The 21,310-nt window shown below is 39.0% G+C and overlaps 1 protein-coding gene across 1 annotated transcript; it reads right to left on the reverse strand.

Moving 5' to 3' along the window:
* Positions 1–3,236: 3,236 nt before the first annotated feature.
* LOC149451729 (transcription factor SOX-30-like) lies at positions 3,237–19,504 on the reverse strand. Its single transcript, XM_089690321.1, has 4 exons — positions 19,417–19,504; positions 8,699–8,938; positions 6,364–6,525; positions 3,237–4,390 (listed from the first exon to the last, which is right to left on the reverse strand). Exons 1-4 carry the CDS (start codon positions 19,436–19,438, stop codon positions 4,329–4,331), a joined length of 486 nt encoding a protein of 161 aa, XP_089546447.1. The 5' UTR covers positions 19,439–19,504; the 3' UTR covers positions 3,237–4,328.
* Positions 19,505–21,310: the final 1,806 nt, after the last annotated feature.

Consider the following 21,310-nt stretch of genomic DNA (forward strand, 5'->3'; position numbering starts at 1 on the left):
ATATACTAACAAACAAGGAATTATAACAAGCATAAACAGATCCTCAAAAGGAAATTGTAGTGTAGAGCCAGTGTGAGTCACATCGTGAGGGTAGACTCTCAAAGTGAGAGTGACGTGTTTCAAAGGGGGACCCTTCATCAGAGCTAACAGCTGCACTTGATCTCCATTTGCTAATGCCTTGATTTCACTATACATGGTCATTTAAAAACACAAAGATTTGCTGAATCAGCTATCGGTTTGACAGCCCATACATGGACAATCCAGGAATCTGCTTTTAGGCATGGTCATTACTACTAATTATGCATTCTGGATCAGGAGATACACCTCTGCAAAAGACTTGAGTTTAATGTATTATTAGCAACCGGATTTTCATTAATTTAATTATAAAATCTGTAACTTTTAATCATGTCTGCTAATTTTGTGTATAGCATTTTATGGCTGTGTCCCCTTTTTGATTGTACACAACGGTGAAATAAGGCATTATATGCATGCATTCATCATAATTTTTTACATTTGCATAAATATATATATATATATATATATATATACACACACACACACACACACACACACATATATATACACACACACACACACACACCGTTCCAAAATATTATGCAAATTCTATTTAAGTGTCACAAAGATTAAATATTTTGTTTTTCAGTTTAACTCATGGATGGCATTGTGTGTGTCAGGGCTCTTTTGATCACTGAAAACAATCTCAGACACCTGTGATAATTAGATTGGCAGGTGATCCCAATTTAAGGAAAAACTACTAAAGGAGGGTGTTCCACATTAAGCAGAGCACCATTTTCAAGCAATATGGAGAAGAAAAAAGGATCTCTCTGCTGCCAAAAAGAGTGAAATAGTTCAATGCCTTGGACGAGGTATGAAAACATTAGATATTTCACTAAAACGTAAGCGTGATAATCGCACTATTAAGAGATTTGTGGCATCAGAGCACAGACGGGTTCGTGCAGATAAGGCACATTGAGGAAGATTTCTGCCAGATCCATGCATTGGATCAAGAGAGCAGCTGCTAAAATACCATTACATAGCAGCAAACAGATATTTGAAGCTGCTGGTGCCTCTGGAGTCCCATGGACATCAAGGTATAGAGTCCTCCAGAGTCTTGCAACGGTGCATAAACCTTCTATTCGGCCACCACTAGCCAATGCTCACAAGCAGAAATGGCTGCATTGGGCAGAAAAAATACATGAAAACTAATTTTCAAACAGTCCTGTTCACTGAGTGCCGTGCAACCCTGGATGGTCTAGATGGATGGCACATTGGCTGGTTGGTGGACAGCCACCCTGTTCCAACAAGGCTGCGATGTCAGCAAGGCGGTGGTGGAGTCATGTTTTGGGTCGGAATCATGGGAACAGAGCTGGTCGGCCCCTTTAGGGTCCCCGAAGGTGTAAAGATGACCTCTGCAAAGTATGTGGCGTTTATGACTGACCACTTCCTTCCCTGGTACAGAAGGAAGAACTATGCTTTCTGTAATAAAATCATCTTCATGCATGACAATGCACCATCTCATGCTGCACAGAATACCTCTGCATCAAGGGCTGCTATGAGGATAAAAGGAGAGAAAGTCATGGTGTGGCCTCCATCCTCCCCTAACCTCAATCCTATTGAGAACCTTTGGAGCATCCTCAAGCAAAAGATCTATGAGGGTGGGAGGCAGTTTACATCCAAACAGCAGCTCTGGGAGGCTATTCTGACATCTTGCAAACAAATTCAAGCAGAAACTGTCCAAAAACTCACAAGTTCAATGGATGCAAGACTTGTGAAGCTGCTATCAAATAAGGGGTCCTATGTTAAAATGTAACGTGACCTGTTAATGTTTAAAAAAAGTTAAAATGTTGTTAAAAGTTTGATTGAAATAGCTTTTGATTTCAGTAAATATGCTGCAAACACAACAATTGACAATTTTCAGTTCTTTACAACCTATAAAGTGTTTTGAAACTTACTGTGCGGAATAATTTGGAACAGTGCATTGTAAGGTTTTTATGTTTAACAAAAATACTATCATTAGGTGGTTTGTTCAATAAAATTTGAATTGTACTCTTAATAGTTAATAACATGAGAATTATGCTGACTGTTATTTACATCAATTTAGGTAAATGAGAAAAATATTTGCATAATAATTTGGAACAGGAGATTATATATATATATATTTTTTTTTTCTTTCAGACTTGTAGTTTTGAGGACACCTATGCCCCTCCTCCTGGGTGGACACAGCCCTGCCCAGATGGGAGGGCCTACATTCATTCCCAAGGTATATATGGTGGAGGGCACTCATTGTGCTGTTAGCTCTGATGAAGAAGGGTCCCCCTTCGAAATGCGTCAGCCTCACTTTGAGAGTCTACCCTCATGATGTGACTCACACTGGCTCTACACTTCAATTTCCTTTATGCTTGTTATACTTCATTGTTTGGAAGTATATATACACTTTTTAATAAATTCATAGTTTACTGAGGTAATGCGCAAGGTCGTTGCTCTCTTTTTGCTTCACTTCACATCTTTATTATCCAGCCTGTCCCACAGCCCGGCTGTTGATAGAACATCTATGCAGAAGGAAAAAACACATAATAAATGGCTATGGAACCACAGCTAGGGAGCTAGGTTACTCTTTTTTTTAATGCCTAGTGTAAAAAAGTGTTATGCCAACAGCAGAGAGGGGAATTACTACCAGCTAGGACTGACATAGGCAGTGCTGTGCTTATTTTGTTTTGCCTCCTGCCCTACTACTGAAGGTGATGCTATAACCGTACGGTCAAGAATGTGAAGACTGTCAGTCAATGAATGAAAGAGAAATTAAGATTTTTTTACATGTGTGCAAAAAAAAAAAAAAAAAAACAAACAAAAAAAAAAAACCTATTTCAATGCCAAGCTAATTAAGCTTAAAAAAAGAGACAGAAACGGATTGACCTCCATGCACAACTGCTGCAGATCCTGGCTGCTTAGTAAATTCCCCTCAATATGCATATAACTTGCCCAGGCCAAAGATGGTAGCCTATTTCATCTGAAGAAAGGCCCAAAAGCAATAAAAACGTGTAAGAAACATGTAAAATGTTGTATACTGATGTCCACCACTGATGCCTGATGCACTGATGTCCACCTAAAAGTCTATACTCATCATGGCAAACGTCTGCTCTGGAAGTAAAAGGAATTTAAGGTTGGAAAAAAAAAACAAAAAAAAAAAAAAAAAAAACAGAAGAGATGCTGTGCAATAAGATGAAAACAAAAACTTTATTAAACATTCTTAAAATAACAAGCACATCAAGATTAGAACATTTATAGTAGGTTCATCTCCATCTCTGGGGAACAATGTGTCTTCGGATTATTAGTTACAGTTGTAAACACACTTTTTCATCCATTTTGTAGACTGGTTGGTATCACTCAGGGTATTCTAACTCAATTCAGAGATGACATTGGTAAGCCTCTGAATGCTTTGATTTTCCACATTTATTGGCTGATGGTAACCTCTGTGACTGACATATTATTGAAAATAAGACGTAAACTTTGAAATGTTAGCACTAAGTAGACCTAAGAAAACAGTGTTGTAAACCCAGTGCCAGCCACAATACGATTATGATAGTAAAATGCCCGGTCTTTGGTGGGAAACTACTCTGGGCTTTAGAGAATATGCCATAGCAGATAGCTACCAATCAAATCAATCTGATTACATTGTAAATATATCTGGGTGCCCCAAGCTATGGCAATTTACTAAACTGAAAGGTAGCCATTATAGGCTTAAGAACTGAGGCATTACAGGAAATTAAACACATGAAATGTACAACAAAAACACACTGAGCAAATATAAATATGTTCTTAAAGTGTATGTCACGCCAAAAAAAACTTTTTTTTTTTTTTTTTTTTTAGTTGGATAGAATGGGGAAGGGTGAAAACTCAGATTTTTACTGCTATCTGGGCCTCCACTAGAGAAATTTACCATCAGTTCCCATTCTGCCAAAAAGGAAGTGGGAGAGGATGTACATCAGGACCACAGAAAAAAAAAAAAAAAAAAAAAAAAAAAAAAAAATCTGTCAGGGGTTCTATCCCTCCCTACAAAACATTTATATCCTAATCAAAGGAAAGAAGAAATAAAAATATGTACATAGGCAACACATGGTCAGTTTTTACACCTTACACACAGGAAGAAGCCTTCTCAGCCCTTGTGCATACATTAATCCAACACTAGACATTTCCAAATATGCAAACGTCACTCTTGTAGGTCCAAGAAGCTGAGCAAGAGTTCTGAAGTATTCACATGTTGGCTTTTGTAGGTCCTAGAAGCACAATGATAGTGCTGGACGATGGTATTACTGATCAATGGTATTACTGGACAATGGTATTACTTGATGTAAAATGTAATATACTCCATCTACGAGACAAGAGTGACAAATTAGACATAATAGCAGTCATACAGATAATTACAGTAAATAGTACATTTTCCTACCCTCCCATTTTAATGAGAAACTTGTTTTTATACCCAGTATGTAACATGTATGAGGCACTCCGTCTACTATTTTACCATCACCAGAATTTAAATGCAGGATGGGGCTTAATGTCAGGAGGGAGTGGGGAATAAGGCCTAACTCTAGGCTTCCCCCCTTCCCCTGTGTGTATCCCCCTCCCAACCTGGGTCCCCAAAAATTACTCTTATGCCATGCAGGCTTTTCTTTTGCTCCCAATCTTCTCCAGTAGTGGACAGAGCAAAATACACCATCTATAAATACACTATAAAGGGCAGCAGGGTGATATCCCTACAAACATAAGAAAGTAGGCAGCTTTTGGCCATATAACATTTTCCTATTTACAACCTTCTGCACCTGCAAACCTGGGAAGCTAACAGATAGGATTTTCATTCAATATACACACAAAGTGCAACTGAACTCTGCTTTAATTAAAAGAAAAAAATTCTATTTAGTATGTATTCTTTATTGTTGCTGCAATCAGATTTCATTTATTATTCATGGTCCCACTATGTATGAATGTAGCCTACCTCTCTTGCTTGCTCCCATAATGGACTATGGGAATTGTAGTGTGCCTAGAGCAATACACATGACCATAACGAACACGTACTACTTGTTACAAAAGTAGTGGTTTGGTTACAAGGAAGCAGTAAACTGGTAATGAACAATTTTACTGTACATAGAGCAGTGCACATGTCCACAACCAACATGTACTGCTTGATCCAAACCAACGGAAATGAGGGAAAAAAAAAAAAGGAGAGGTTCCCTTCACCTAAGCTCCTCCCCACACGTATCACGAAGCACAACTTCATCCGGGGTCAATATGTGACGATACACATGGAGAAGAGCTTAGATGACAGGAGGGCCATTCACCAGAGACATCACAGGACGCTCTGCAAGGAATATCTGTTGTGTTTTAGCAGTTGTAACATCAGCATACATGCGAGTGCAGTTTTAATAAACCATTTGGATTTTATAAATGTACTACACCATGGCGGTTTCATTTTTACTTTGAGTGCCACCCTGCAGACCATCAGCAATGGGATCCCATAAACGTTCAGGGGCAGAGAGGAGAGCGTGAAACCAGATCAGACTTGGAGATATCTATATAGACCCCCAAGGAAAGGGTAGAGCCTAATTTGACCTGTTTAATAGGTTAACACCCTAAGGTGAGGGTCCATTTCAGAGACACGAGTGTGATGGTGCACTGAGAGTTTGTTTGCAACAGGGAAGCAGGTTCACTTACCAGCAGAAGGATCACAGAAGTGTGTCTTTATATTATTAACAACTGGATAATTTAATTTTGCACTTTGTGGATTGGCACACTGCAAGAGATTGTGTACAGATATGTGGACTCACGTGGTTATTGATTTGAATCTATTATATATATATATATCTTTTTTTTTTTTTTTTTTTTTATACAGCAGCCCAACACAAAACTTACCTGTTTATTTTGATTTATGATGAATTGACACTTCTAGTGATTGCGGCAGCTGGGTTTAAATTCTACTTATTTCGTTCAGTTATTCACACTATTTGACAGCGCACACATTTCCTTTAGTTCACAATGCCAGTACACTAAACCAGAATACTTTGGTGTGCGGGCAGCTGTCCAGTTCAGCTAAAGTGAGCCTCATTGAGGGAGCGGTGTGATGCACGTTTTGCCACATCACAGTTTCCTTTTTTTTTAAACTTTTTTTGAAGTGTATAACGTGAAACTTAATTTTTTTTGTCACTGCACACCATCGCAGTTCGCTGCACCACACCTCTGGGCTGCACTGTAGTGCGAACAGGGCACATAAATAACAATTCTTTTCCATGTGTCCTAGTGATGACTGGCATTTTTCCAGTGCACTAATGTGAATAAGCCCTTCTGACTTACTCGTTAGTTCGCTGGGTTGAGGGATCATCTCTGAACACGACGACAGATTTTGAGGCATCGCGTTAGCAGAAGCTTCTGGTGGATCCCTGGAAGAACTTGGAATGGCGACATAAACCGGAGAGGACAGCTTCTTGTTCTTAATATCAGGTCGAAATTCCCAATCTACACAAAGTGGCAAAAGGTTATGATGTATAATTGTGAAGGAGATAACAATTGTGTTAAAAAGAAGCAGAATCATCTATTATCCGTCAGGCACAATAAGCACACTGTCCAGACTGGATTTGCATTGTACATGCACAGATGAATTGGGATTATCCAATACTTAAGACTATGAATCTCAGGTAATACCCATTTCTGCAGATGTGAAGATCTATATATTTGGGATTATTGTACAATTATACACACACTTTGGAACGTATATGTAGGAAGCAATCTGCAGATTTGTACTAAAGCGACTCCATCTACAACTATGCTTGCTGCATGTATGTACACATTTAAAGTAGACATACTTTAATAACACTTTTTTAGCTGTGTGTTAAATGAAGCAGGTTTGGATTCCACATTGGGTCCTCACAGCTCAGTAAAACTCCACCAGGAACACACACACACACACACACACACACACACACACACACACGCACACACTAAACAGTGGATTCTCAATAGATTAATAAGGAGGACTTCACTAATGACGCCATAGGCTCAGCTAAGAAGCTGGCAGCAACTGTTAGGGCTTCTTTACACAAATGATCTGAGCTGGATCACTTTTCAAAGAACATTTGCAGGAGATAAGGGGGCATTATGCTGCCTTCTCACAGCCTGTTTTAGCCCCTGAAAATGGCACCACCGGCACGTATACACCCCTTTTGCTGCCTTTGCAGCTTAAGGGGGAGTGGATGGGGGGGCAGTAAAAAAACGCAGCTTAACTGTGCATTTTTACCGATGTTAGTCACAGAGGGAAATTTAGAAATGTAACCATAAAACAAGACAGAGGGCACACCGGCCTAGAGCATTATCCTTAAAACATGTATTTGTTAAAATAAGTATTATACTCACAAAACATCAGTTTTCACAAGCTCATCAAATAAACAAACATAGTTCCATCAAATCTACGATAAAGCGCGTCACCCAACAGGGCAGATAGCACCTCCAACAGGCTAACATGCTTCAAGGACTAGCCTCTTCCTTGGGCTCTGAGGAAGAGGCTAGTCCTCTAAACATGTTAGCCCACTGGAGGTCCTACCTGCCCTGCGGGGGTGATATAATGTATCATGGATTTGATGGAACTATGTTTATTTGATGAGCTTGTGAAAACCGCTGTTTTGTGAGTATAATACTTATTCTAACAAGAAATACACGTTTTAAAGGATAATGCACCAGGCCGGTGCGCCCTCTGTCTTGTTTTATAGTTACAGTGGTTTTAGACTTCCCCAGTCTTAAGAAGGCAGGAAGGATTGTGACATTCAAGCCAACAAGGATGAGATTGTAGCCAGTTGTCTCTTCTGGACCCACTCATGCGCAGGAGGATTGACGATTCAGAAATGTAGAAATGACAGTGAACCAGAAGAATAATTGTACAATAGTGGCAACAGAGTCATACCTATGATATATTGCATTTTGGGATTTGGATATGTGATAGGACATGCAAGGACCAGTGCATTAGAGCAGTGTTTCTCAACCTTTTTTCAGTCAAGGCACCCTTTAAAATTATGGACAGGCCTGAGTCCATTCTAATATAGGGTGCCTCAAAACGGTCCATAATTTTAAAAGGGCACCCCATTCTAAAATGTGAAAACTATTCTAATAGCATTATATAACGCAGCAACATCCCCACATGTAGGACACCCAACATTATTGGGTGATTTATTCCTACAAAGCAAATACACTTTTGCGTACTGACTAGTATTCCTGTGTTTCTCTTCTCCCTCAGTTTTTCTCCAACACTGAGCTAATGTGACTCCAGCACTGCCGGAGAGGGGCAGGGGACGGTCAAACGAGAATGCTGTGCAGGCAGCCAACATCCTCCTTATCAGCTGATGAGGTCATAGGTTGTCAGGATGCCGGCGGCTAGAAGGTCGTAAAGGTGCACAATAAAAACCTGTGGCTTTGTGTAACTAAAAAGGCAGGTTTGTTCTACCCGCTGACTTTTATACAAGTTTTGGGCAGTTTTCAGACATTTTGCTAAGGCACCCCTGACGTAACCTCAAGGCACCCTGGTTGAGAAAGGCTGCATTCGATAAATAAACTGACTTTTCTGTACTAATTTAAACTAGTTTTAATCCATAGGGAGTATGAACTCTGTAATGAGGGGCTTAAGGCCCTGAGGACTAAGAACCTGGATACTCCTGAGCGTGTTTTCTTTTAATCCGCTCTGCCTCGTCATAGTAGGGCTCTTTCTGCTCCTCTGTCAGTTTGGTCCATTCCTCTCCAAGCAGTGCACTTATGAGTGCAAATTTGGTGTTAGGATTGGCTCTGTTCAGAATTGGACGGTGAATTCGGGCCCAGATCATATATGCATTCATTGGGCGTTTAAGTCGTCCTTTCCTGTTCCAGGAGGAATCCACTTCAGATATTTCTAGAAGAAAGAAGAATTTAGTTATACCTGGGTTAGTCACAATTTACAGATTGCGCTACAAAAGTCAATAAGTAAACCTGATTTAAGCCTAAAAACAACAAAATACTGTACATATTTGTCAGCTTATCAGTACTTCAATATAGTGACTGCATTTCAAAATGTGAAATCGTACACGAGGAAGAACTTCCTCTCCACTGGCCTAGGTGAGCCAAGTGGAAATAGGAGCAGGTACCTGTCCAAACCAGGTACCGGCTCCCTGAAAAAAAAAAAAAAAAAAAAAAAAAAAAAAAAAAAACACGCCAACAAAACAAACCGTTTACATTAATGGCAGAGGAGGATAATAGGTGGAACGTCTGATGATTTCATGTGAAGTTCCACTATAAATGCTGGGCACAATGTTAGCGGAAGAATTTTTGTGAAAAAAAAATTACTAGATTTTTCAATTATGTAAAGCACTGTTGGCACTATAAAAAATAATATATCCCCGACAACCATGCTAGCAAGCAAATCAAACATTTTTATAAACCCGTATGTGAAAAGCAGTTGTGCTACAAATACATACATTGTTGCACACTTTTTTTAGTGTAAGGCTAGGTTTACACTAGCCAATGTTCTGAAAAGTGATCCACAATTTAGCCAATGACTCCCGCTGCTGCCTCCATGTCCAATGAGAAGGGAGTGAGGAGAGAGCCACTGTTCTCGGGCCCAGCGTGAATTGAATTCAGGCTCAGGTAAGCATTTAGGGGAGAGCAGGTGGGGGTAGCTGAACGCAGAAGGTTTTTTACAATAGTGCAGATAATACCTTCTGTCTTTACAACCACTTTAAATCTTCACTTAATTTTTGAAGCAATAGTTCATTCCCCCTTCCAAAAGAGGATATCTATGTGCCTCCCCTTGATCAGGTCCAAGGGAGTACCCTTATAGTGGATACTGTCATCCCAATACGCCATAAACTGATTGGCTAAACTTGGTGCATATTTCCTACCTATGGAGGCTCCAGCGGTTTGCAATATTAAGTGTCAGTTCACATAAATGCAGATTGGATGTGGTTTGAACCGCATCCAACCCGCTTGACATGTGAAATAACATTGCTTCCTATGGTGCCTGTCTACATATGTCTGGTGCACTGGCGGTGTGGATTCAGTGCAGTTTGAAAAAGAATAATGTCCGATTTCTGAGCAGTGTGGTCCAGTTCAGGAGCGGATTACAGGTTATTGACTTCTATGGGAACCATTTCTGAACCACATACGTGTGAACAGGATACAATCCTGACCTAATCTTGTCCTGAACCTGATATAAACCTGACATTAACCGCTGAACAAATACTGTGTCAATTAGCTGTGAAACCTGAGCTTCAATTCGCAACACACATGTGTGAATCAGCTCTTAACCAAGAGAAATTACACTTAAATGCCAAATCCACACATTCCTATATAAAATGTTACTGAATATCAAAACAAAAAGCTCTGCACTGCAATTTCCTTGTTCATGCGATAGAACCATGTACAGCAATTTGACATCAGCTATTCCCAAAAAGCAATTCTGAACTATTTTCTAGGTTATTTAGCTGTTGTATTACATATTTAGTGCATTTTATGTATGCACCCACCCTCCCCCCAGCCTGTGTCCGAATCTCTCCATTCTACTCTTCTCCCATCCATCTGCCCCTTTTCTTGCTCTGCCTGTCATCCTTCTGACCCTCCTCCCAGCCTTTTGTCCACTCTTCCATGCTCCTGTCCTTCCTAAAGTGTGTTCCCACATAATGAAATGACATTCTTCCCAGCCTCTTCCTCACCACCATTTTCTTCTCATCTCAGTCTATCAGGAATATTTTCCTGCTGCCTCAATGGTAGAACATAGTTGGCTGCTCCTTCCACATTCAACCCACAGGACTATTTTGACTATATGAAAGAAAGAGCTACCCCCTCACATCATTTTTCTGTCCTCAAACCTGCAGGATTATTGGAACACTAGCCCCTAGCTTCACCTACGTGGTGCTGCCATTCAAGTTAAGGCTCTCTTGAAAGGAGGTTGCACTACTAGGGCTGTTAAATGTGCTGAGTAGGGGGATCCACTTTTCCTGAGAATTATTTGGACCTTTGCATGGACTTTATGTTTTGTCTTAGCTGCAGCTTTATCCCCCCCCCCCCCCGTGCATACGTGGTAGCCAGCAGACGGGATGGCAGCCATCTTGATACTCTGGTCAGATGATTATTGCCCTTCTCTCTTTTGGGGGGGGGGGGGGCTGCAATGGCATCTCTTCATATCCTGGTGGTTGGCTGTCCTCTAGTACTGGTTTTAATACTGACTGCCCTCTGTACATAAGGAGTCTTTCCAGGGTAGGCATTTTTCCTTTTTCTGAGTGGCTGACAGTTTATGGGGTCTTAGCTTTAGCTCAGATGGTGTTGGTGCGAACAGGAAAAAGTACACAGGCTTCTATTCCCCAGTATTATTGGTAAGAAAGAAGACAGAAGGTTGGAGACCGGTACTAGATTCGAAAAGGCCAAATAGACTTATTCATCTAGATCGGTTCAAAATGGGAGATGTTTTATAAGGTCATTCTATTGATTCAGCCAGGAGACTGGATGGCCTCCATAGACCTTCAGGATACCTACCTCCCCAGTTCCAAGCCCAAGGATCAGGGTAGACAAGGGCCCACCTTCAGCTACAGTGTTTTCCCTTTGGCTTATCGACAGCACCGAGAACATACATGTACAGTGGGGATCGAACGTTTGGGCACCCCAGCTAAAAATTTGTATTAATGTGCATAAAGAAGCCAAGGAAAGATGGAAAAAATCTTCAAAAGGCATCAAATTACAGATTAGACCTTCTTATAATATGTCAACAAAAGTTAGATTTTATTTCCATCATTTACACTTTCAAAATAACAGAAAACAAAAAAATGGTGTCTGCAAAAGTTTGGGCACCCTGCAGAGTTAATATCTTGTACTGCCCCCTCTGGCAAGTATAACAGCTTGTAAACGCTTTTTGTAGCCAGCCAAGAGTCTTTCAATTCTTGTTTGAGGTATCTTTGCCCATTCTTCCTTACAAAAGTCTTCCAGTTCTTTGAGATTTCTGGGCTGTGTCACGCACTGCTCTTTTAAGGTCTATCCATAGATTTTCAATTATGTTGAGGTCAGGAGATTGTGAAGGCCATGGCAAAACCTCCAGTTTACGCCTCTTGATGTAATCCCCCGTGGATTTCGAGGTGTGTTTAGGATCATTATCCATTTGTAGAAGCCATCCTCTCTAACTTCAGCTTTTTCACAGATGGCATCAAGTTACCATCCAAAATTTGCTGAAATTTTATTGAATTCATTTTTCCTTCTACTCGTGAGATGTTCCCTGTGCCACTGGCTGCAACACAACCCCAAAGCATGATTGATCCAACCCCATGCTTAACAGTTGGACAGAGGTTCTTTTCAGTAAATTCTGTGCCCCTTTTCCAAACGTACCTTTGCTCATTCCGGCCAAAAAGTTCAATTTTAACCTCATCGGTCCACAGAACTTGTTTCCAAAATGCATCAGGCTTGTCTATATGTTCATTTGCAAAGTTCAAACAATGATTTTTGTGGTGAGAACGTAGAAGAGGTTTTCTTCTGATGACTCTTCCATGAAGACCATATTTGTACAAGTATCTCTTTATAGTGGAATAGTGTACCACAACTCCAGTGTCTGCCAGATCTTTCTGGAGGGATCGTGCAGTCAAACGTGGGTTTGGAATGGTTTTTCTCACAATCCTGCGAGCTGTTCTGTCTGATATTTTTCTTGGTCTTCCAGATCTTGCTTTAACTTCCACTGTTCCTGATGACTGACATTTCTTAATTACATTCCGAACAGAGGATACTGACATCTGAAAACGCTTTGCTATCTTCTTATAGCCTTCTCCAGCTTTGTGAGCGTCAACTATTTTCAGTTTCAGTTTTCTAGACAACTGCTTAGAAGAACCCATGGTGCTTATTGTTGGGGCAAGGTCAGATGAGTCTGGGCATTTAAAACCTTTGAGATTGACATCACCTGGTCTTCCCAGATGGAGAACAATCCATTACACTGGCAGGTCTCAGCTTTGCAAAGGGGGCAGCGCATGCTATAAATTCTGCAGGGTGCCCAAACGTTTGCAGACAACATTTTTTGTTTTCTGTTATTTTGAAAGTGTAAATGATGGAAATAAAATCTAACTTTTGTTGACATATGATAAGAATGTCTAATCTGTAATTTGATGCCTTTTGGAGATTTTTCCATCTTTCCTTGGCTTCTTTATGCACATTAATACAAATTTTTAGCTGGGGTGCCCAAACTTTCGATCCCCACTGTAGATGTTGGAGGCAGTCTTGACTCCAATGCAAGAAAATGGAATCAGAGTTCTGCATTATCTGGATGACATACTTATATTCTCTGCAGGGAGACACTATTGGTTTGGTTGGATAATCAACCAGGGCAATAGTCAGCTGGTGCACAGCCAAACAATTGTGTATTTGGGAACACTTTTCAATACACAGAGGCAACATTGTCTTCTCTCCAGAAAAGATTCCAATCAGATGGAAAGTGAGAAAAGCCTTAGAAATTCCATGCATGCCAGTGTCTCAACCTCCTGGGGACCTTTTCCTCAAGCATTTTGATGGTCAAGTATGGCATTTTCATCAGTGATTTCTGAGTCGAGAATGAGATCTTTCTCAAAGATTATTCATTACCCTGAAGATGTTCAGCTTTTGGTGGTTGACAAGGTTCAAAAATCTTCAAGATCACTACCATCTTGGCACCATCCCCTGGACCACTCTTACATCCAGTGAGAGTCAACTGGGTTGGGGTGGCCACTGCAAAGAGAATGGTTCAGGGGAAATGGCTTTTCAAGACTAAGGATCGTATCCAACATCCTGGAACACAGGGTAGTTCTTTTATAGCTTTAAAATAATGCTGTGGGTTGGACGTGGGTAGAGCAACCAACCATGTGTATACTGAAAAGGATAGGCACCAGTAAAGGAAAATTATGGAAAAGCAAGTATTCAATTTTCCATTTTTGTATATTTTAATTAATATTCAGGCCAGGTGTAATAATGCATATAGAATTATTAGTGTTGGGGAAACAGGAATGGGCAGACAGGTGTAAAACTCCTTCAATCAAGACAAGTTTCGCACAGCAACTTGGTCCTTTTAGAAATTAGCTTGTATTGAATCCCAGAACAGATGTCAAAATCCAGAGTACTTGCAAAATACACAATCAGAAGCCTTCAGACTCCCATTCAAAATACGCTTTTCTGGCACAGCCAGTATATGAACACGACATTCATCTAGCATACATGTCCAATCTATATTATGCATTTAAGTGGCTTCCATACATGCAATATATACTAGTGGTGCACCGAAATGAAAATTCTGAACCGAAACCGCAAATTCAGGATGCGCTTTGCTGAAAGCCAAAACGGACAGTTTTGTTTTGTTTTTTTAAATATATTTTTTATATTGTATTATATTTGATTTTTTAATCAATATCATGAATTTAAAAAATATAATCCAGTAACATAAAATAACGTATTGAAAGGAACACAAAAATTGGGCAGAAAATAAAATGAAATCAACACATAGTATAAAATTAAAAAACTTAAAGGCGTTTTGCGTTTATGCATTGAAGTCAATGGGACGCGATTTTGCATTGAAGCCAATTATTGGTAACCTTTATTTTCTATCTTCAAAATGCGGATAGCCCTATTTTCTGCCGATAAGTTTCAGCGGCCGGTCATCAAAAAGCATCACATAGGGGACTTTGTCCTCTACGTGATGAAGAAAAACAAAAAAGTAAAAAAACAATATATATAAATTAAAGTTACACCTATGCACATAACTACCCCTCCCCCCCAAAAAAAAGAAAGTTTTGAGGCCCCCCCACCCCCACATATACGCACGTACAATCGCAAAAGCACACGCCGGGGCACCTACGCATGAAAATGTTGATTGTGAAACACATATTACATATTGCCGAGCACGCCAGAGTGAGCAATAATTCTAGCATCAGACCTCCCCTGTAACACCTTTACGCCGGCCGCACACAAATGTGCGGCCCCCCGGCGTCTGGGCCTAGACGCTGAGCGGCCACACATTTGCGTTCATGTAAGAAAAAACATATGTGCTGAGAGTGCGCGCCCTGCACGCTCCCAGCACACATGTTCGGTACTCACGGAAAGGTCCCGGTCTGCTCTTTCGATGGGGACCTTTCCCGATCATGTGACACATGATACCTAAACCACGCCCCTCCCGGCGTCTGAAACTCTAAAAGGGCCGGGAGGTGCCGGCGGGAAGGGGTTAAGGGGCTTTAAAAGAGTCATCTATAGAAAATGTAAGGTTTACTCGGTGCAACCTCATCCTTTATATCTTACCCACCTCCCCAAAAAATAAAAAAGTAATTTATTGCAGTTTTGTTTTTAAGTGTATTTTTTTACTGAAATTTCACATTTCCTAGACCTTTGTGGTAATATTGTGTAACATAAATTGGAACTACCACCATTTTATTCTCTAGGGTCACAGAAAATATATAAACATTTTGGGGGTTTTATGTAATCTTCAGGCCTAAAATGATTTTTTGAAAGTGTGCAAAAAAATGCAAAAAGGGCAGCCCATGTTTACACACCTGTGTGACCACTGAATAAAGATTTGGGCCAGTTTGGTGTGCTGGAGATATACTTTAAGCTTTGAATATTTATGGTTTCCAGTTGATGGTCGCTGCAGCACCCACTGACACCCAACAGCCAATTCCAGAAACGCGTGTGTTGTAAACTATTTTCACACTGATCTGCCTCAAATGCACAGCAAAACGCATAGGCATTTTTACCATGCTTTTGCTGCACTTTGAGCATTTTTTTAAAGGACATGCGACTTAAAAACTGCAAAAAAAACGGTTCTCAGAGGTGTTTTTGAGGAGCTTTTCAGGCGTTTTACATTGATTTCAAATGGGAAGAGGCGTTTTTGGGGATTTTTTTTAACTCACCAAAGATACCCCAAAGATGGTGAAAGCAGGAGTTTTTACACCGCACTGCAATGCCTCAGTGTGAAAACATGCATAGATATACAATCACATACACAGGGAAGCTTTTTCTTGAGCTTTTCAGGCGCTTTTTAACCACTTTTTTAACCACTGATTGGCTTATCAGTGATCACATGCAGAGTAGTGAGCAAGAGGTCACTTCTGACATTGCTTACTACGTGTGAAATCTGTGAATGATCACAGAGGTCACATGGTACAAGGTTATTCACAACAGCCTTGTACCATGTGACAAGCTGTGACCAATCACAGCTCACACAGTATTTCTCAATGGCTACAAGAATGCAGCCAGAGAGAAGGAGAAATGATTGCTTTTACAGCCTTTATGGGTATAAAAGCGATCAGTGTAAAAAAAATAAATAAATCTTCATAATCCCCCACAAGTAGTACAGTGTCACCATGGTGACACTGTACTGCTAGGGTTACAGCATGTTAAAAAAAAAAAAAAAAAAATATATATATATATATATATATATATATATATATATATATATATATAATAAAAATGTAAAAAAACAAATTATAAAAATTATAATTTGTGGTTCTAAACTAATTTGGGTTATTTTGTTTGTTGCTAAAAAGACAACTGAATACATTTTGGCTAAGATTTATGAAGAAAGATTTGCAAAATTTTATAAAAAAAAAAAACAAAAAAAAAACAAAAAACACTTTTTTCAACATTTTTGGACATTTTCATTTATATAGCAAAAATACATAAAAATCCCAGTGGTGAATAAATACCACCAAAATAAAGTTTTATCTGTCTCAAAAAAAAATTTAAACTCATATGGGTAGTGTTGCATGACTACGCAATTGTCATTCAAAGTGTGACAGCGCTGAAAGCTGAAAATTGGCCTGGACAGAAAGGGGGTGAAAGTGTCCGGTATTGAAGTGGTTAAAGAATCCTGAATTATCTAGTATAGTAGGTTCCCGACCACTCATGGTAGCCAAGAGAGCAGCTAATCTGTCTGACCATTTGGTCCATTCAGAATTCTCTGGTTCTACTCCCTATACTTGGTTGACTTCTCTTCCCCCCCCCTTCGCGGGATGTATCTGTGCAGCCACTGCTCTGTGTGCAGGGTCGTTGACCGCACTGATATTTTTCGTGACTCCGGTGGAACGAAGATCTTTTCCATCAAGCATTTTGCCAATTGTGCAACTATGCGTGTAATATATATGTTGTCATGCAATAAGATATATATAGGCAAGACTAAAGCTTTTAGAACACGTATAGGGGAACACATTAGCAGTATATCCAACAATACAGACCGCACCCCTGTTGCAGAACATTTTGCCTTAGAGCACCAGTCATCTTCACTGGAGCTACGAGCTAAAGTTATCCATGTTTTAAAATTATCCCAAAGACGGGGAGCCTTTGACAACATTTTACTTCAAAAAGAGAAAGAATGGATTTTCAAGCTCGGCTCTATGTTTCCTCACGACCTCAACAATGAATTTAGTCTCCAGCCATTTTTAAAGCCCTAAAATATATAATTTTTTATTCCCCATCTATTCTAGGTACTCCTTTTGTTTTATTTTGGGATTTTTTCTTTATTTATAGCCAGCGGTTTCTGGAGATATACTGCTATACCACAATGCGATCTACTCCTAATCCTTTTCCTTTCATATAATTGTTATATTTGTTTATGTTTGCTAACTGACCTCTTTCTTTGCAGCCATGTTTGATACTCAATTAGCACACTATTGGCCAGCATCAGGCTCTGTATGGCTATATATGGACCCCATTAACATGGCTGCTGTCATCTGAAGAACCCCATGTGACCTAGTGGGCAAAACGCGTCAACGTCACTTCCTGGACACGCAGACGCGTGCGCAGTCCCTCGGTGTGGCCTGCTTCGAGTCACTGATTTCATATGCGCCCATCTTTGAGTGGCTCCCCAATTAATGTGCGCGAATGCCACATTTGGTTGCTCTAATGCACGACTGACCATCTGACTGGACACTTACCTTCATATCTGAGCGGTTTCTGAGATAAGAGCGCGGATGCCACACTCTACTGCTCTACCTGCCCTGATGGATATGGTTTGATTTTTCCACCATGTGGATACCTTTCATACTTGGGTTTGCCAATTGAAGGACTGATGCCTTATTATACTACACTGCATTCCAAGATGGAGGAATTCTGCCTACTATGTTATTTCACTGATTACAGTGTCTGTATATGTGCAGCTGAATGCATTGCTGTGACCCATCTATCATCGCTGTGGCTCACCTATTACTGCAGACCTGATATAGGTCCTCCACTCAGTCATATCATCATCATATTTGACTTTGTCCATCATCAAAACCTTCGTATACAACCCTTTTACCTCCATTATCCACCACAGTGGGCATTATGAGGAAGTTGTACCACTGATTATCTCCCTGTAAGGAGATCCATGCTTCCACTTTACTCTCTTCAAGCCACACTGCTTGTACCCTTGATTAGTGACCTGCTACATGCTTCATCATATCCCCTGAGTCCCCGTCAGAGGTTCCTTTTCTATTTGAGTTGATCCTATTATGCACGATCCTATTATGCACATTCATATGTGTTCCATGCATTTATTTATCATCTGTATATCATGGATTTTCATTTATTATTCACGTTTCATGTTTGGTCTCTTCCATTCATCCTTTGCCTTGCATTTTATTTGTCTCAGGTCTCTCTTTATCACCTTGGTATGGGACTTTCTGCATGCCTAGCGATGTCCAGGATCACTTTGTCAGTCTTTCTTCATTTTTTTTTCTTTGGTGGTGGTGAGGTCATTTGTAATTCATTGGTTTTTGATATTCTGGTCTTACTACATTCAATAAATTATGTTTTTTTTATCATTAGCGTTTGCAAGCTGCAGTCTGTCCCCATTCTGACCCCCATTACTTGAGGGTTCTCCACCCATTTTAGTTACCTTCCTTCCTTTCCCATACTATTAGGGCCTCGTGGACACCACATATAGAATTCTATGTGAGTCAGCATCGCTCAGTCATAGGTCTTGTTACCATATTCATATATTTTGACCTAGCACTGTGGAGATCCTGTTGCATTCCTATTTTTTATTCTGTTAAAGAATCCTATCCTGCTTGTAACTAGTAAACTGCCTTTTGTTTCCTCCATCAGCTCCTCCCCCACAGCTATTACCTTTTGTATCACTCAACCCTTCCTCCTAGATTGTAAGCTCCTAGGAGCAGGGCCCTGTTTCCTCTTGTACCAAATTGTATTGTAACTGTAATGTCTGCCTTCATTTGGAAAGCGCTGAGCAAACAATTGGCGCTATATAAATCCTGTATAATAATAATAGTTATAATATCTGGATATCATTATATAAATATACATTTAAATCATATGTTCACCTTTACCATTAGAAATCAAATTCCTTCAGATATCATGCCTTACATAGGTGACAATCCTAACGTGCCTGGTCATTCCTCTGTAAACACTGCTTACCTCGGTTTTCTGAAGCTCTCATTTTTTCAGTTGTTTTCAGAATGCACCACAGCGTCTCCTCCTACTTCCTGCTTCCTTCTGGCGCTGTAGTTCACTGAGCTATATAGAAACTACAAATCCCATGAATCATTGCGTTCTCTGTGTGCCTGTAATAGGAGGGGCAGGTCACACACATGAACGAGCTTGATCTCCACACTGTGACTGGGGAAGGGACAGCCAGAGAACAAGCAAGCAGTTGGCTCTTTAGTAACACAATAAAAGGAACAAGAATGGGGAGTTAAAACATAAAAAATAATACAAAGTCCCAGTATACATTGTACATACAGAATATACGTCTATATACCCACATGGAAGAAAAATATATTTGAAATATATTTTAAAAATATTCTTCCCAAATATATTGCCATATATTTGAAATACTACAATTTTGGCCATATTCAAACACGCACGCACGCACGCACACGTATAAATGCATTTTTATTACAAAATATATGTAAAATATTTTTACAAATACATTTCAAATACATTGTATGTCTTTAAAAATAAAAATCTACATTTTTGAAATGCATTTACAAATATATGTAAAAATATATGTTAAAATGACTTTTTTATATGATAGAAAAAATCTGAAGAAAAAAAAAATTATATATATATATATATACTGCATGTTGAAAAGCATTTTTATTACAAAATATATGTAAAACATTTTTTAAAATACATTTAAAATGTATGTCTTTAAAAATACAAATCTACATTTTTGAAATGCACTTACAAATATATGTGAAAATATATGTTAAAATGACTTTTTTATATGATAGAAAAAATCTGAAGAAAAAAAATTATATATATATATATATATATATATATATATATATACTGCATGTTTAAATGCATTTTTATTACAAAATATATGTAACACATTTTTTTAATTACATTTCAAATATATTGTATGTCTTTAAAAATACAAATCTACATTTTTGGAATGCATTTACAAATATATGTAAAAATATATGTTAAAATGACTTTTTTATGTTACAAAAAAATCTGAAGAATATATTTTTAAAAATATATATTTTTAAAATATATTCTTCAGATTTTTTTATATAGCGCTATCAATTTACTCAGTGCTTTACATATATATTGTACATTCACATCAGTCCCTAACCCCCAAGGGGCGTACAATCTAAAGTACCTAACACATTCATACATACATACATTCAGGATCCAATTCACCTACCAGCATGTCTTTAGAGTGTGGCAAGAAACCGGAGTACCCAGAGGAAACCCACGCAGGCACAGGGAGAACATGCAAACTCCAGGCAGGTGTTGCCATGGTTGGGGTTTGAACCAACGACTCTTTTTTTACATATATTTGTAAATGCATTCCAAAAATGTAGATTTTTATTTTTAAAGACATACAGTATATTTGAAATGTAATTTAAAAAATATTTTTCATATATTTTGTATTAAAAAAGCATTTTAACATGCAGTATATATAAACATATTTATTGAAATATATTTTGAAATATATTGATTTTGGCCAAAATTGTAGTATTTCAAATATATGGCAATATATTTGGGAAGAATATTTTTTTAAATATATTTCAAATATATTTTTCTTCCATATGGGAATATATATATCACAAAACCAATTTCTCCTTACTTTCCCTCTGTATATCTTTGTATCTCTAAGTCTAGGTTAACACCTATGCATTTGTTGTTGCGTTTTGCAGGAATGCACAGCATTTAACTTGATTTTCTATGGGGCAGGTTCACATCTCCGTGTTTTCACCCCGTGCATTTTTTGGAAAGGGTCAGGTACTTTTTTAAAAGCAAAACGTGTTTTGGTTCAATAGACTTCAATGGAGATGCTGCAGAAATGCATGTAGTGTGG

Source organism: Staurois parvus, unplaced genomic scaffold, assembly GCF_062004578.1.
Source record: "Staurois parvus isolate SC_StPar_1 unplaced genomic scaffold, SC_StPar_1.0 ptg000525l, whole genome shotgun sequence".
Taxonomy (NCBI): domain Eukaryota; kingdom Metazoa; phylum Chordata; class Amphibia; order Anura; family Ranidae; genus Staurois; species Staurois parvus.